This window comes from Chiloscyllium plagiosum, chromosome 34, assembly GCF_004010195.1.
Source record: "Chiloscyllium plagiosum isolate BGI_BamShark_2017 chromosome 34, ASM401019v2, whole genome shotgun sequence".
NCBI classification, from domain to species: Eukaryota; Metazoa; Chordata; class Chondrichthyes; order Orectolobiformes; family Hemiscylliidae; genus Chiloscyllium; species Chiloscyllium plagiosum.
The window spans coordinates 19,407,327-19,422,412 of NC_057743.1; the positions used below are offsets into that span (position 1 = coordinate 19,407,327).

At 41.6% G+C, this 15,086-nt stretch overlaps 1 protein-coding gene across 9 annotated transcripts in view; it reads right to left on the reverse strand.

Annotated features, from left to right (window-relative positions):
* Window positions 1-15,086, reverse strand: part of spen (spen family transcriptional repressor) — a 104,562-nt gene that overhangs the window by 7,357 nt on the left and 82,119 nt on the right. For 7 of the 9 annotated variants that reach the window (XM_043675716.1, XM_043675718.1, XM_043675721.1 and 4 more), the window contains one exon: window positions 2,790-11,448. In XM_043675716.1, the coding sequence (XP_043531651.1) occupies window positions 2,790-11,448 (8,659 nt within the window). The remainder of the gene's footprint in view (window positions 1-2,789; window positions 11,449-15,086) is intronic. The other 2 variants (XM_043675717.1, XM_043675723.1) reach the window with 1 other exon arrangement.

A 15,086-nucleotide genomic window follows, 5' to 3' on the forward strand; every position in this document is an offset into this window, starting at 1 on the left:
CTGATGTACTTGTGTAAGGTATGATTAGTCTGGTTAGCAAGCAAAACAAAAACATTTCACTGTCTCTTGGTATGTGAAACAATAATAAATCAAATTAAACAGATTAGTGCATTTTTGACCAAATGAGAAAGTAGACACTGCTAAAGCATTTTGGAAGGTCAAGTACAAGTGGAAACTATACAGTGAATGGCAGAAACATTAGGAGTATCAATATGCAGAGGAATTTGGGTGTTCAGGTCCACAGATTACTGAAGGTCGCAGCACAGGTAGATAAAGTTGTACAAAGGGCCAATGACATTTTTGCCTTCATTGGAAGGGGCATTGAGTAGAAGGATAGACAAGTTGTGCAGCAACTTTCTAGAACTTTAGTTAGGCCATACTTGGAATATTGCATACAGTTCTGGTCACCACACTACCAGAAGGTTGTGGATGCTTTGAAGAGAGTACAGAAAAGAGTTACCAGGATGCTGTCTGGTATAGGGGATTATAGCTATGAAGAAAGGTTGGCTAGACTGGGTTTGTTTTCACTGGAATGCAGGAGGTTGAGGGGTGATGTCGTAGAAGTTTATAAGATTGTGAACGGCATGGATACAGTGGAAAGTATGAAGCTTTTTTCCATTATGGAGGGGTCAATTACTAGGGGACGCAGGTTTAAGGTGCGAGGGGAGCGAGAATGAGGAGTTTAAAAAAGGTGTGAGGCAAGTTTTTCACACAGAGAATGCTGAGTGCCTGGAACGCATTGGCAGAGGTGGCAGAAGCAGGCACAATAGCAGCATTCAAGAAGCACCTGGACGAATACATAAACAGGAATGGAATAGAGGGATAGGGATCCTATAAGTGAAGACAGTTTTAATATGGAACGGAATAATGTGTCAAGGCAGGCTCGGAGAGCCGAAAGGCCTGTTCCTGTACTGTACTGTTCTTTGTGCTGGTTGTGGGGAATAAGGTGGGTTGAATGCACGATGTGTCGATAGGGCAATATCTGGGGAACCGATTTCATAGTACAACATCCGAGTTACCTATAGAAAAGGCTTTGCACCTTGGGAAGAGAGAATGCAGATAAAATTAGGAGAATGGTTTTGGAGAAGAGATCTCAGTTACGTGGATAAACTGCAGAAACTGAAGTTGTTCTCCTGAGAGGAAAAAAAAACATTGAACAATTTGATACAGGCATTCAAAATAATGAGTGGTCTGAACAGTTAAACTAAAAGTGTTTTATTGGCAGCAAGGCAAAGTACCAGGAATGCCAATTTAAGGTGAATAGTAAAACAAAATTGTTATAAGAGGAAAAAGGTGTACGAATGATTAGCATCTGGAATACACTGCCTAGCAGCATTGTGGAGGCAATGTCAATTGTGGCTTTCAAAAGGGAATCAGATAATTACCTGAAAACAATTGCATGGCTTACAAGGAACGAGGAAGGGTATGGACTAGCTGAGTTGCCCTAGAGAGAACCTATGTGGATACGACAGCTAAACTGCCTCCTTCAGTGCTGTTAATCATCCTATGATTCAATGAAATGACAGTTTCAGCAGGAGAGCTGAGACAGATGTAGAGATAGATGAGGGTGGGAGGAGATTCTAGTCTTGGTGATAGAGAAAATGTACCCTCGAAAGCTCAACTTGGGATCAAAAAGGTCACTTTGGGTGTGAGCAATGTCTTGGAAAATCAAAAGAACTAGTGGCAGGGGTCAAAGACAATGGGTCAATCTTGCTATTAATTCATTGATAGAAAATCTCTGGTCATCCAATGCTGGATTTCAGACAAGGAGTGAAATCAAATTAGAGACAGTAGCAAGGTCAAGGAGATGGTGCTGAATCAGAGTTGGATCACAAAACGTATTTTTCAAAGATGTCACTACAGCAGATGAGAATTTGAATGGTCATAGATATAGATCTAAGGAAGGGGAAAACATTCCAGAGGTAACAGCAGGTATTTGAAGGAACTGCATGAATAGGCACGGAACATAAAAATTATGAAGTTATGCTAAATAATTTTAAATTATTGGAGGAGTCACAACTCGAGTATTATGCCCAATTCCGGGCATTAACCTTTAGAAAGGCCATCAAGGCTTCTTTGGAGGATGCAGATTTACCAGAATGGTATCAGGGATGAGGGCCTGCAGTTACATGGAAAGACCAAAGTAGTTGGAATTTTACTCAGTGCAGAAAAAAATCATGATTTTATTGAATTGAATACATGCAAAATCACACGTTCACCAAGAGTAAATAAACCATTTCCATAAAATAAGAGCGGTTCACAACCAAGTGACAAATATTTAATGTAAATGGCAAAAAAGCCAGAGATGAAGTGAGAAAACGTTCTTTTCTATAGGGCATTATTATGGTCTGGCATGCACTGTCTGAAGGGGCAATGGAAGTAAATTCAGAAGGCAATTGGATACTCAAAAGGGGCGAAATGCAGAAGTCCAGAACTAACAATTGTTTTTCTAAAGAACTGAAACTGGCACAAGGACCCAAATGGCCTCCAATTATTTCACAGTTCTATAATTCCAAAGCAAACGAGGCAGAGGAATTCACACATCATAAAATCTGACAACAAAATGGTAGTGGCGAAGTCCCAAAATTAGGCTGACTTTACAACTTGGCAATGGCAACAGGGAATACTAAAGTAATGAATGTAGAAGTGCAGTTTTTATTTTTTATGTACTTATCTCAGATGTTGCACTGCATTCTTCCCTCCTCAACAAAGTATCACAGGTAAGAATAACTTCAGAACAAAAACATTTTGTGGAAGTTGATAAAATGAGGCAAAAAAAAAAATCTCACATTTACCTGAGGAGTCATGCTGCGAGATGGTAGATTCATTCCTCCAAACGGTGGATGACCAAGGTGAGAATGGTGGAAGTTCCGTGGATCTTGATACACACGTGGATAGTCATGGAAGGAACTAGGGACTTGGTGCATGAGTTGAACGCCATGCGAGACCATTACAGATTGAGACATAGGCATTCCAGGAGGTACATTGATCAACCGAGCTTCATTGTGAGGTGACTTTGTCATTTTTACTTCAGATGTTTTTGGGGCCTCTTTAGCTGGTTGAGGGGTTTTACTAGTAGGAGGAGTTTTAACAGATCCATCAGGAGTCCTAGCTTGTCTGGCCTCACCATGGACATCACCTACAGCTGTCATAGGTGGGTACATCATCCTAACGTCACGCAGCAACATCTCCTGGGGCACATTGTATTGGTCCAGTCGCAAACCTCCAGGATGGATTCTATAGTCTGGCTGCATCACAAGGACATCTGGCTGTAAGGGAGCTGATCCTCTTCTAAGTCCATGATAATGAAGTAGTTCTTCATCAGGTTGATGCTGGTTGGATATCTGAGGCATACACAAGTCTCTGATAACTGTTGACTGTGGTGTGTTTGATCTCTGCGAACGAAGTTCCATTTGAGGTTGGAGGACAGCTCTAGGAGAGGGATGGTGAGTCTCAGGCCTTATGCCAAACGGAATACCTGGTACTGAAGGAGCATTCATTCTTACTTCACCCTGAGAAAGATGCCCTAAGGAGACCACCTGAGTCTGTGTCACACTATGAGGAGGCATAATGACCGATTGCTCTGGCAAATGGACACTTGGAACAAATTGTGTCATAGTGAGACCAGCATTTATAACCATATTAGCATTCATTGATTGGGACGTTGTTGAGGTGCTACTCGGCTGACACACTTTGGGAAATGGAGAAGGGGAATGAACAGATGTGCGTGGAGAATGGGGTTCCTGTTTAATGGAAACTGGCAGAGGCAGACCTCTTTCTGTTGGAGTGCCGCGCCCAGAACTGATGTGGTTAGTGTCTGACTGCAGCTTACTTGGCATAGCAGCATGATGAGGGCTGATTCCTGGGCTCAGGGTTGACTGCTGTGTTACTTTAACAGCTTCAATTTTGGGAACAGCTGGGTCTCCACCTTTCTTGTTAGTAGATACAATGTTCGGTAAAGGATTGTAGACTATCTTAACTGCTCCTGGCTGAGTCGATAGTGTACCCGAATGCATAGCTGTTTCAGATTTCTCATGGATTTGATGCTCTTGTTTAATACTTGAAATGACAGGTGATGCGTTATAAGATTGGGGACCACCATGTCCAACAAGTATGCTTGAGGAATGAGTGCCAATCACATTGCTATAACCTGATGGAGTTTGTGAACCCTTTGAAACAGGCTGTGATTGTGAAATTGGCTCTGGTTTGGCTTGTGACTTGGACACAGATTGTTGAAATTCTATATCTACTGCACTAGCAGGTGGAATCTGGCTGATTGGAGCACTTATTCTTTGAGGACCTTCTGTTTTCTGACCAGAGTAACTCAACACCACAACCCCTTCAGAGGTATTTACTCTCAGTCGTGGACTCGATCCCTGGTTTAATGCAAGATTATCCACCTGCCGAGACTCATCTCCAATGAATGCCACTGTCCCAAGCTTGTACCTGCTATTTTCAGTCAAGTTTGATCTATATTTTTGTTTGGTCAGTGACACAGTTGGGAGACTTGGTGTCTGAGATGGAAGGCTGCCTGGGCCTCGGCTGTTTGCTGTCACCTTTGCCACTTCCTCTTGATCTAAACTCGGCGGGATCCTGCTTATTACAGAAGTAACTTTGGGTGATATCAAAGGACTACTATGCTTTTCTTTCTCATTAAACACTGGCATCTCTGATATTTGTTGTCCTCCAGTACTGCTAGGTGGAACTACAGCTTTTTCATCCAATACCAGTTTGCTAGCTTCACTTGAAGGGAAAGCTTCTTCTGTCCGAACCGAAGTCAGTGGCTCATTTATTGCTGTAGTTACAAACGTGGTTGGAACACCTGTAGCTGACACATACTTTGGCTCCATGAGAATTTTCCTCAATGTACTAGAGTTGGTGTCAAGGTCAGAAGCTTTGGTATCTGGGGGAGGAGCACTAGGAGGGGGTGTAGAACAAGCACGAGATGCCTCATGCCTTGACATCCAATCTGGCACAACCCCAGAACTAATATGTGCAGTTCCCAAGGCAGGTGCAGGAGTTACTGAAATCTTTGCAGTAGTCGTGGTAGGGAAAGCATTAATAGCTACTCTTGACATGTTTTGTTTTGATTGAGCTTCAGGTGCGAACTCGGTGTGTTGCTTTAGTTTAAAACAGGGAGGACTTCTGTTATCTTCATTACAGGCTGAAGAATGCAGTGGATCATGTGGTGAAATAGCTTCAGTTGTTGAATCCTTATCTGATTCAGAGGGTTTCATACCACCAAGTTTACTCTCTTCTAATTTAGTCAGGTTGTCTGTATCACTCTTGGAAACAGAAATAGGTTCTACCACTGATTTATTTGCACATTTTTCTGAAATGGTTTCTGCTGTAACGCTGTTTTGTTTAATGTCAGCAGAAACAGGCACTGGTTCGGGTTCAGAACTATTGCCATCTGCTAACTCTCCCTTTCTGCTAGTGCTCCCTCTTCTATTACGCCTTGTCATTCGAGGTTTTGAACGCCCTCTACGACTTGGGGTCCGTGGGACTTCAGCAGGTTCTGGCAATGGAAGATTCTCTGTTTTCTGGGAAATATTTCCAGATCGCTGAAAACATACATCAGGACTTTTTGCCTCAGCCACTGTAGTCAATAAAGGAGACCTGGAAGCTGAACTGACTGAAATTGCTGAGTGACTGTCCATAGCTGGAGTTTTCAAAGCGGAAGTGTCCAAGGACAGAGCTGAGGGAACAACACCTTCTGGTGAAATGGGAGTTTCAGAAACCATGCTCTCTGTGGAGACTGGAACTTTAGAAATCACACTCTCAGCTGAGACAGATACTTTAGAAATCACACTCTCAACTGATGCAGGAGTTTTAGATATTACACTCTCAACTGAGCCAGGTGCTTTAGATATTACACTCTCCACTGAGACAGAAACCTTAGCAATCGTGCTCGCCAATGGGACTGGAGCTTTAGATATCACACTGTCTGCTGAAGGGGTGTCTACTGGTGTAGAATTTTCAGGAACTATGTTGTCTGCTGAGGTAGGAACTTTAGGAATTATGTTGTCTGTAGAGGTGGGAACTTCAGAAACCATGCTTTCAACTGAAGAGGGAACTTCTGTAACCACATTTTCTGCTGAAGCAGGAGATTTAGAAACAGAGCGGCCAGAAACTGGGGCTTTAGACAGCAAACGACCTGAAGCTGGGATCTTTGATATCAAACGGTTTGAGGGTTGACCCTTTGCCAACAATCGGCCTGAGGCACCAACGTCTGCAGCTGACTCCAAAATATTCACAATATCCTGATCAGTTTCAGGCTGCAAAGTGTCAGGTGGTGTAGGAAGTACCATTTGATCTTCAGAGATACCTGCTACAGTTTGTTCAGTAGGGTATCTTGGAGCAGATGGGAAGTTATCTGGTTCTGCTGATTCATCAGCAATAATGGAGTCAATGGCTGCTGCAAGCTCAGTTTCACTAGCCTGATGGGCAGGCTTTTCCACATCTTCCTCTGTTCTAACATCGGGCTCATCTGCCGTCTCTTTGTAAGGATGTACAGTTGGGATTTCTGTTAATTTTGCAATGTTCTCCACTGCTCTTTCAAGTTCTATCTGTTTAGCTCGTTGTACAGCTTCTGGTGAACACTCAGGTTTTGCTATTTCTTTTTCTGGTGATTTGGGAGGTCCTAAAAACGTATCACCCATTCCTTCTTTAACTAGCTCAGGTGACTGACTGTCATTTCTCGGTGGGTCCTTCTTTGGTGTCACAGTCACTTCTCCATCACCTGAGTGAAGAACACCTTTTACTTCTTCAGTGCTAAGTCTTATTTCCAAATTTCGTAGACACATTTTGTCCTCACTAGCCTTTGCATTTCTCCCTCTCCCACATTTTGACTTTGAGCCTTTCTCCACAGATCTTTTCTCTATCATTTCACCCGAATTGTTAGTTGAAGGACACTTTTCTAATGCACCATCATTTCTGTCAGATTTTTGGTCACTTACTATCTCATTTCCCTCAGCTGAGGCTTTGATATTCTCAGCTATTGAGCTTTGCTCAATTAAGGGCTCTGCAGCATCAGCTGTACGTTCAACACAAATTTCAGCAGTTCTTGGTTCTGTTTTAACTCCTTTTCTTCCTATCTGGCTACTCTGAGCAGCTGAAGAATGACTTTGTGCGGTTTTCTGCGAACGAGGTGACTTCCACCCTTCCACAGGTTTTGTGCTTTCAGTACCATCTTTAGTTTCTGTTTCTTCAGCGTCCTGTTTTACCTGGTCAGCTTTAAAGCATGGCACTTCTTCACCAGGTCTACGACGGGATTTTGGAGGTCTTCCCCGTCGTGGAGGGGTTTGTACATTTGGTGATTCCTGAACTTCTTTCTCAGCCCTTTTCCTGGTTGAACGCAATGTATCTGTGGAGTCCTTTATTAAGGATGGGCCATCATCAACTGTGGCATAAACTGACCGCACATTTCTGCGTCTTGTTCTACCTAAAGGAAGACTTGGCTCAGAGATTTCTGACTCAGGGGCTGAACTTGGAGACTTCGCTGTGTTTTTGGAGACCTTTTCTACATCTAACTTTTGGTCCTGAAGTTTTTGAGTGTCGCCACGAGGTGATGACGACCGTTTAAGCTTTTCACGGTCTATCCTTTCACTTTTTCTTGTGACCGGTTTTTCTGAAATGGTTGCAGTGATGGCTTGAAGTGGAGTCTTTGTTCTTTTATTTTTGGAATTCTTTTTCTCTTTTAAAACTACAGAAGGCTCAGTATCCATTTCATTGTCAGAAACCTGTGGACGGATCCCCGAATGCTCTTCTTTCTTGTTGATATCCAGTTCAACACTGATAGGAGGATTCTTATTATCTTTGTACTCCTCAGGTACTAGCTCTTTTGGTATAGGTTTGGAGGAATCTGCATTGATCTCTGGTACTTTAGGTTCAGCATTAATGCAGATTTCTTGGACATCATTTCCCCCTGGAGTTGGTGGTTTGGTATCCAAATAAGACAGATGTTCTCTAACTACTGATTCCTGCCCAGAAGCCACTGGTTCTGAAGTAACATTTGCTTCCAACTGCTTGTTTACAACAATAGGTTCGATTTCTTCACAGGGGCTCACGTTAACAATGACAGGTTTAGATGCATCAGCTGCAGGTCCAGATTCTGAACGATTCTCTCCTGAGTTGGAAACTACACTTTCTGTCACCAGGGTTTCATTTGCTGTTTTACTCTTCACAGTTTCTTGTTGTTCAGCAGGTAGTGCCTGAAAACTTGTGGTCAGAGGAGGTGGTAGTGGAGGTGGTGGTGGGACTATAGCCCTCAAAAGAGGACAAGTATTTTTCAAGTCTGATTCTTTCAATTCAGATACAGGCTCTGTTGTTTTAGGTTGAACTTCTTTCTCAATTTCTCGTCGCTCAAGTTCCTTTGGCTTCTGATCCTTTTCTTTCTCCTTCTGTTGCATACGTGTCAATTCAATAAACCGACTGTGAAATAAGACTACAGGTTCCTGTATAAGATCTGGGGTATTACTGGAGCCATCAACAGATCCCTGCCTTCCAAATAACCGACCAGAAATTACATCCATATCGTCTTCTTTCCTTTCAAGATGCTGTAAGCGTTTTGAATCCTGCTCAAAGATTGAGCTATGCAGGAACCGGGAAGCAAATAATTCTTGCCTCTCCTGTTCATCTTCCTTATGATCTTCCTTCTTTTCATCTATTTTGCCTTCAGAATCTGTTCTAATTTTTTTCTTTTTCATATACCAAGAAGGGATTGGCCTTGGTGCCGATTCAACCTTTTCTTTATCTTTATCTTTCCTGAAGCTGGCAAACCTCGAATCCCGATCTAAGAATGACCAATTTTCTTCTCGGGATGAAGACAGAGACTTTGCCCTCTCAAGTAAAGCCTTGGTATCAGGGGTAATGGTCTTGTCAAGTGCAAAGGAGTAGAATTTATTTCTTTCTAGTGAGCTTGACAGCTTTAAGTCTGATAATCTATCTTCCCTATTTCGCAGGAATAAAGGTAATCTAGAACTTTCAAAAGATGTTGAAGCTTTAGGTGAATGAGAAGATTTGTGTTCATTATCCTCATCAGAATCAGATGGTACCTCACCTGGTTCAAGCTCACGTACAGAACGTTTGCGAATGCCATCTCGTTTTATAATGCTACTGGGAAAACTAACATCAGACCTACTTGCATCTAGTTTTAGACGTGTTTCCCAACGAGGTGCCTCTTCTTCTGAGCTCTGAGACATTATTTTAAACCTAGCCAAATCCAGCATTTGTTCTCGCTTATTTGACTCATGAGCATTGCATTTTAAAGGTTCTTCTCTAACAGGAATCTGAAAGGCGGAGTCTAGTTTTGGAGAATCCTTTGGTTCTTTTGGTAGTAATGCCTGATGGGGGGAATCATTATCATCCTCATCCTGATAAGAGAGGATATGTCGAAATCCAGGGGAAAGGACAGTTTTCTCAGAATCTTCACTTAGCTGACGAGAACTTCTGTAATTTCTTTCTCGTTTCATGCTCGTTTCAAAGTCAAATTGATCAGTTTTTCTCCGTTTAACTGGAGGGGAATCATCTGTGACATCCTGAGGTGGCTTCCCCACTTCATGGACCAAACTCCTCCTTTCAAATTCATCTGCATTTTCTTTCCTGGGGCTGTTGTACTTTTCAGATTTTGCCATTTCCATTTCCTGTTGCTGTTTAAGTCTACGGTTCTGCTCCATCTGTTTCCTATAACTTTGAGTGTAATCAATATCAATCCCAAGTTTCTCATCCGCATCAATGGTTTGTAATTTTTCATGGGCAGACTTGTGATCATTTGTGTCCTCGGGGGTACCACTGTACTTTCTTTTCCGTTCCTCTCTTTTAACCTCTCCTTCCCCTGGTACCTCATCAAGATGCGGGAGCAATGGCTGCACAATTCCCTTATTTGGAGGCTTCATTGTATTCTGTTTCTTTAATGCAATTTCTGGAGTTTCTACTGGTTCTTCAGATGGCTCACTTAATCTTGACTGTGTTTCTATACTGGGCCGCAAGCCAATTCCCGCAGAAACAGTAGCAGACTCCTGTCCTTCTCTGGGGCTAAATGCTGAAATTAGTTTCTCTTGCTTGACTTTCCTATGCTCCCTTTTGAGTAATTCTTTCCGCAAAGGTCTTCGGTCCAAATCTCCTTCTTTGCCTACTGTAGGCATTTCTCTCCAAGTAGCCAGTTCAGGTTGTTTTCTTAGACCTAGCCGGAGTTCCTCTTCCTCTTGACTGCCTCGCTTAACCTCTAATTTTTGCCTATCCGTTCTTAAAGTGGGATCTGCAAAACGTCTCTTCCTAGCCTCCAGTTTGTCAATATCCATTGCATTTGTTGCTTCAGGGCATGGTTCGGATTTGAGGTTCTTTTTATGCTTAATTTTCACTTCCTTACCCACAACCTCTATTTGGCTGGCAAGCAACTTCTCTTTTGGCACTTTTGGCCTGGAAGGTTCTAATTTTGATAGTTCAGTTTTTGTCTGGTCAAGTCGAGTTAACTGTACTTTATTCTGTTCTGCAGATGGAGATTTGACAGTGTCACTCTCTGACTTTCCTCTTGGTTTCTCTGCATTCAAGGGCTCAATCATTTTTGCCTCTCTCTCCTTTACACGAGTTAACACCACACAAGGAATTAAGTCCAAACGATTTTTTGAAGCTCCTTCTTTCTCTGCTTTGTCTTTTCCTTGTTTAGTTTTGCCCTTTAGACTATCAAGATTTAGGTCCCTATCTACTTCATGGTCTGTTTCAGAAGACAGGGAACTTGGAGATGGAGGTTTCACCTTCCGTATTTTAAGCTTCTCAATTTTCTCTTTCTTATCCAGTTTCTCCACTTCAGATTTCTCAATTTTCTTTGTTCTTTCCAATTTTTCAGACTTGTCTTTTCTTTGGGTTCGTTTTTCAGCTCTTTCAGGTTCGAACAGCCGATCTTTCTCCTTTTCATTTTTCTCATAACGGTCTGGTCGGACTTTGTCTGGTTTATCTGCTTTATCGTATCGTGGAGGTGATAGTGAACTGCAGCTACCGCTACGGTCCGATGATCGACTGTATATCCTGCGTTCAGAATCCACACTGTCACTCTGATGTCTCTCAGACTGTGCTGGCGAAGCGCTGCAACTCTGAGCTCTTCTCGAGTGCGTTGGGCTTTGGCTTCGCTCACAAGTTCGTCTTTCATGGTCTCGTTCTCTATCAGATTCATAGCGTTCTCTCTCTCTTTCTCTTTCTCGCTGTCTGTAACTGTACTCCCTTATGTCCTGTTCATATGGATCTCTATAGTCTCTATATTCCCGTGGATCTTCATAATAACGAGGATCATAATAGTCGCCCTGGTAAGGATCCCACTCAGCATAAAAATCTCTACTTCTTGCACGATAATCCCTTCGAGGATCTTCAGGAAATACAGCAGCTGGTCCTCTAACCGCATCAAAGTAAGCACGATCCGCAGGATATTCATGATATGATCCCCTCCGATCCTCCCTGTTAATTAAAAAAATATACATTAATTGAAACGCAAATATTTTTGAACAAATCCATGTTGTTTGAAATTAATTTTAAAAGAAAGAGCAAGAATGTAGAAAGGGGTTGCTTCAAACTTTAGTTCAAAGGTGAATTCCACTCCTTGGTCCAATAGTGAATAAAAGATTTCAGATTTGATTTTCGAGGTCTGAGACAATAGTCAAGATGAGACTCTAATTCAAATGTGATGTCCCACCGTCTACAGACTGCTAAATCTGGCAGCACAAATTATCTGAACTCATTTGAAGAATGCCACTTTGGCTAAGTACTTAAGTAGGAAATTCTGTATGCACCAGTTGCACAAGATGATACAGAGAGGATTTTCTTTTTACATAAATATAATTTTGTCAAAGGTTCAGAGGCTTTCACTGGATTGGATATAACAAGTTTAAAATAGGATTGGGAATTCAAAATTTTCTGCAGTGTCCTTAATCCTTGCTTTATTCTATTCATTGTTATGTTATCAAATTAGAATTATTGAATATGGAAAAGTATTGTTATTTGTTTATAACTTTCTATACTTTTGTAAGCATTATAAGTATTTTAGGTCCTACAAATTAAAATCAAACCAACTCTACTAAAAATTCATCAACTACTTAGAACAAGCTCCAATATCCAGAGATACTTGAAACCAAACAGCAAAGACAGTTTCAATCACTTCCCATGTGATCACAGCTTTTGTCGCTCTTCCTCCTTTTTAAAGTGCCATTGTTTTGTTTTTTTTCCTCAAAGTTACAAAACAATGCAACAGCTTATAATTCAGTAATTACTGCTCCTAGAATTTGAGGAAATCATCTCCATCATTGAAATCCCTCTTGTGGCACTTATAGCCACAATTTTTTCTCCTATGTGAAGCGCTGCATTTTGGAAAAAGTTAAAAATCACACAACACCAGGTTATAGTCCAACAGGTTTATTTGGAAGTATAAGGTTTTATAGTGCTGCTCTTCCATCTACTAGCTTCCTGATGAAGTAGCAGTGCTCCAAAAGCTTGTACTTCCAAATAAACCTGTTGGACTATAACCTGGTGTTGTGCGATTTTTAACTTTGTGCACCCCAGTCCAACACCAGCACCTCTACATCATGGCATTTTGGAAAGGTGAATCAGGGCAGGACTTATACACATAATGGTAAGGTCCTGGGGAGAGTTGCTGAACAATGAAACCTTGTAGTCAGGTTCGTAGTTGCTTGAAAGTAAAGTCACAGGTAGGTGGGTTAGTGAAGGCAGTGTGTGGAATGCTTGTCTTTATTGGTCAGTGCACTGAGTACAGGAATTGGGAGGTCATGTCACAGCTGTGCAAGACATTGTTTAGGCTACTATTGGAATACTGCATGCAATTCTGGTCTCCTGGTTATAGGAAAGCATTGTGAAACTTGAAAAGGTTCAGAAAAGATTTATAAGGATTTTGCCGGGGTTGGAGGGTTTGGGCTATGGGGTGAGGCTGAATAGACTGGGGCTTTTCCCCTGGAGTGTCAGAGGCTGAGGGATGACCTTATAGAGGTTTATAAAATTATGAGGTGTATGGATAGGGTAAATAAACATAGTTTTTCCCTGGAATGGGGGAATCCAAAACTAGGGTATAGATTTAGAGTGGGGACAGGGAGTGTGGATTTTAAAGGGACCTAAGGGGCAACGTTTTTGTGCAGATAGTGTGGAAATGAGCAGCCAGAGGAAATGTTAGAGGCTGGTACAATTACAATATTTAAAAAGCATCTGGATGGGTATATGAATAAAAAAGGTTTAGAGGGATATGGGCCAAATGCTGGCAAATGGGACTAGATTTATTTAGGACATCTGGTCAGCAGGAATGAGTTGGACTGAAGGGTCTATTTCTATGCTGTATACTTTTATGACTTTACTTTTGCTCTGTGAAGTAATATATATTCCTCTCCCATTACAGACATCAACGTAACTTGAATGGTTCTTGGAATTGTAGCGGAGTGCTATCAAAATATATTGGTAATGGAATCCCCCACCCCGCACTTCAAGGGTTCACATTTATTTTGATGTTTTCTCAAAATAAAACTCAGCACTAGATCAGAAACTTTGCACTGGTGAATCTTGGGAAATGGCTAACTGCAAGTAGTCTTGTTTATGGAGATCAACAATTCCAGACTGCATGCAACCCGTCTTTTGTTTACATGGTTTCTCATTTCTGTCTTGAATAATGTGAGATTAACAGGTTCATCTTTCCTTTGTGCAGCTGAGCTTGAGAACTCAAGGCCGTGGTGATATGTTCACAATAAATATTTTATTCTTAAATTTGCTAATCAACAATGGAGTATGATCTAACACTTTCAGAATTTATTTAAATTTTTCAGAGGTTTGTGTTGATTGCCTTTCCCAAAGTCTGTTTTTCTATGATATAGGCAATATGTCATAATGATAGCCTAACTGGAAGACAACTTAGGCTGACAGTTAAAATTACATTTTTCTATTTCAATCCTGTGAAGTGCATATTGGTTGTGCTTATTTTCTATGCCTGCTCTTAAAGCCCTCTCTGAAGCTATCTGCAGAGCTGGTAGCTATTACCATAGAGTTTGAAAAGACTACAACACTTGTAGTTAAATCTGCAAACCAGATAACAGCATGAATTTCATTTGTTTCTTTTCTAACAGTTTGAAAAGACAGTGGTGCTTCTGTAATATTTGTTCCAGGACTGGTAAATGCTCCAAATTTACAAAAAAAAATACAAAATTGAAGAAAACAAAGACTGACTGGCTCTGGAAACAAAACGTACCTGCAAAGAGACAAAACAGAAACACTCCGTCTAAATTAAACAAAAAGAGCAAAATCTGGGGGACAAAGTGTACTGGTTCAATGTTGACCTTCTGTGGCCTTTACAACACAGGGTATGGAGACAGCATGGAACATTACCCATCTACAGAGGAAACTCGATTATCCGAATACCAATAATCCGAAAATCGGATTATCTAAAGGAGATCTCGAGGTCCTGATAGAAACATTACATCAAAGACGTGTATCCAGCAGTGATCGCGTCTTTTGTTGACAGTGATTAAACAGGCACAGTCTCCAAATGACTGACCTCCCACCCTCTCTCTCCCCCAACACTTTCCCTGGAATTCTACAGAGGGGTGTACCCTAACCCTCAGTTATCCTCAGTTCAGTGGAATGATAATTTCTCTTAAAATTGCATTTAATCCTAACTGCATTATATCAAGCAACCGTATAAGGTTGAAGAGGTGAGTGTGAAACGGACTGGTAAGCTAGAGGGGATACATGTTAGGAAGGAAGATGTGTTGGACATTTTGAACAACTTGAGGATAGACAAGTCCCCCGGGCCTGATGGGATATATCCTAGGATTATGTGGGAAGCAAGAGAGGAAATTGCAGTACCGTTGGCAATGATCTTTTCATCTTCACTGTCAACAGGGGGTGGTACCAGGGGACTGGAGAGTAGCAAATGTTGTGCCCCTGTTCAAAAAAGGGAATAGGGATAACCCCGGGAATTACAGGCCTGTTAGTCTTACTTCTGTGGTAGGCAAAGTAATGGAAAGGGTACTGAGGGATAGGATTTATGAGTATCTGGAAAGACACTGCTTGATTAGGGACAGCCAGCACGGATTTGCGAAGGGTAG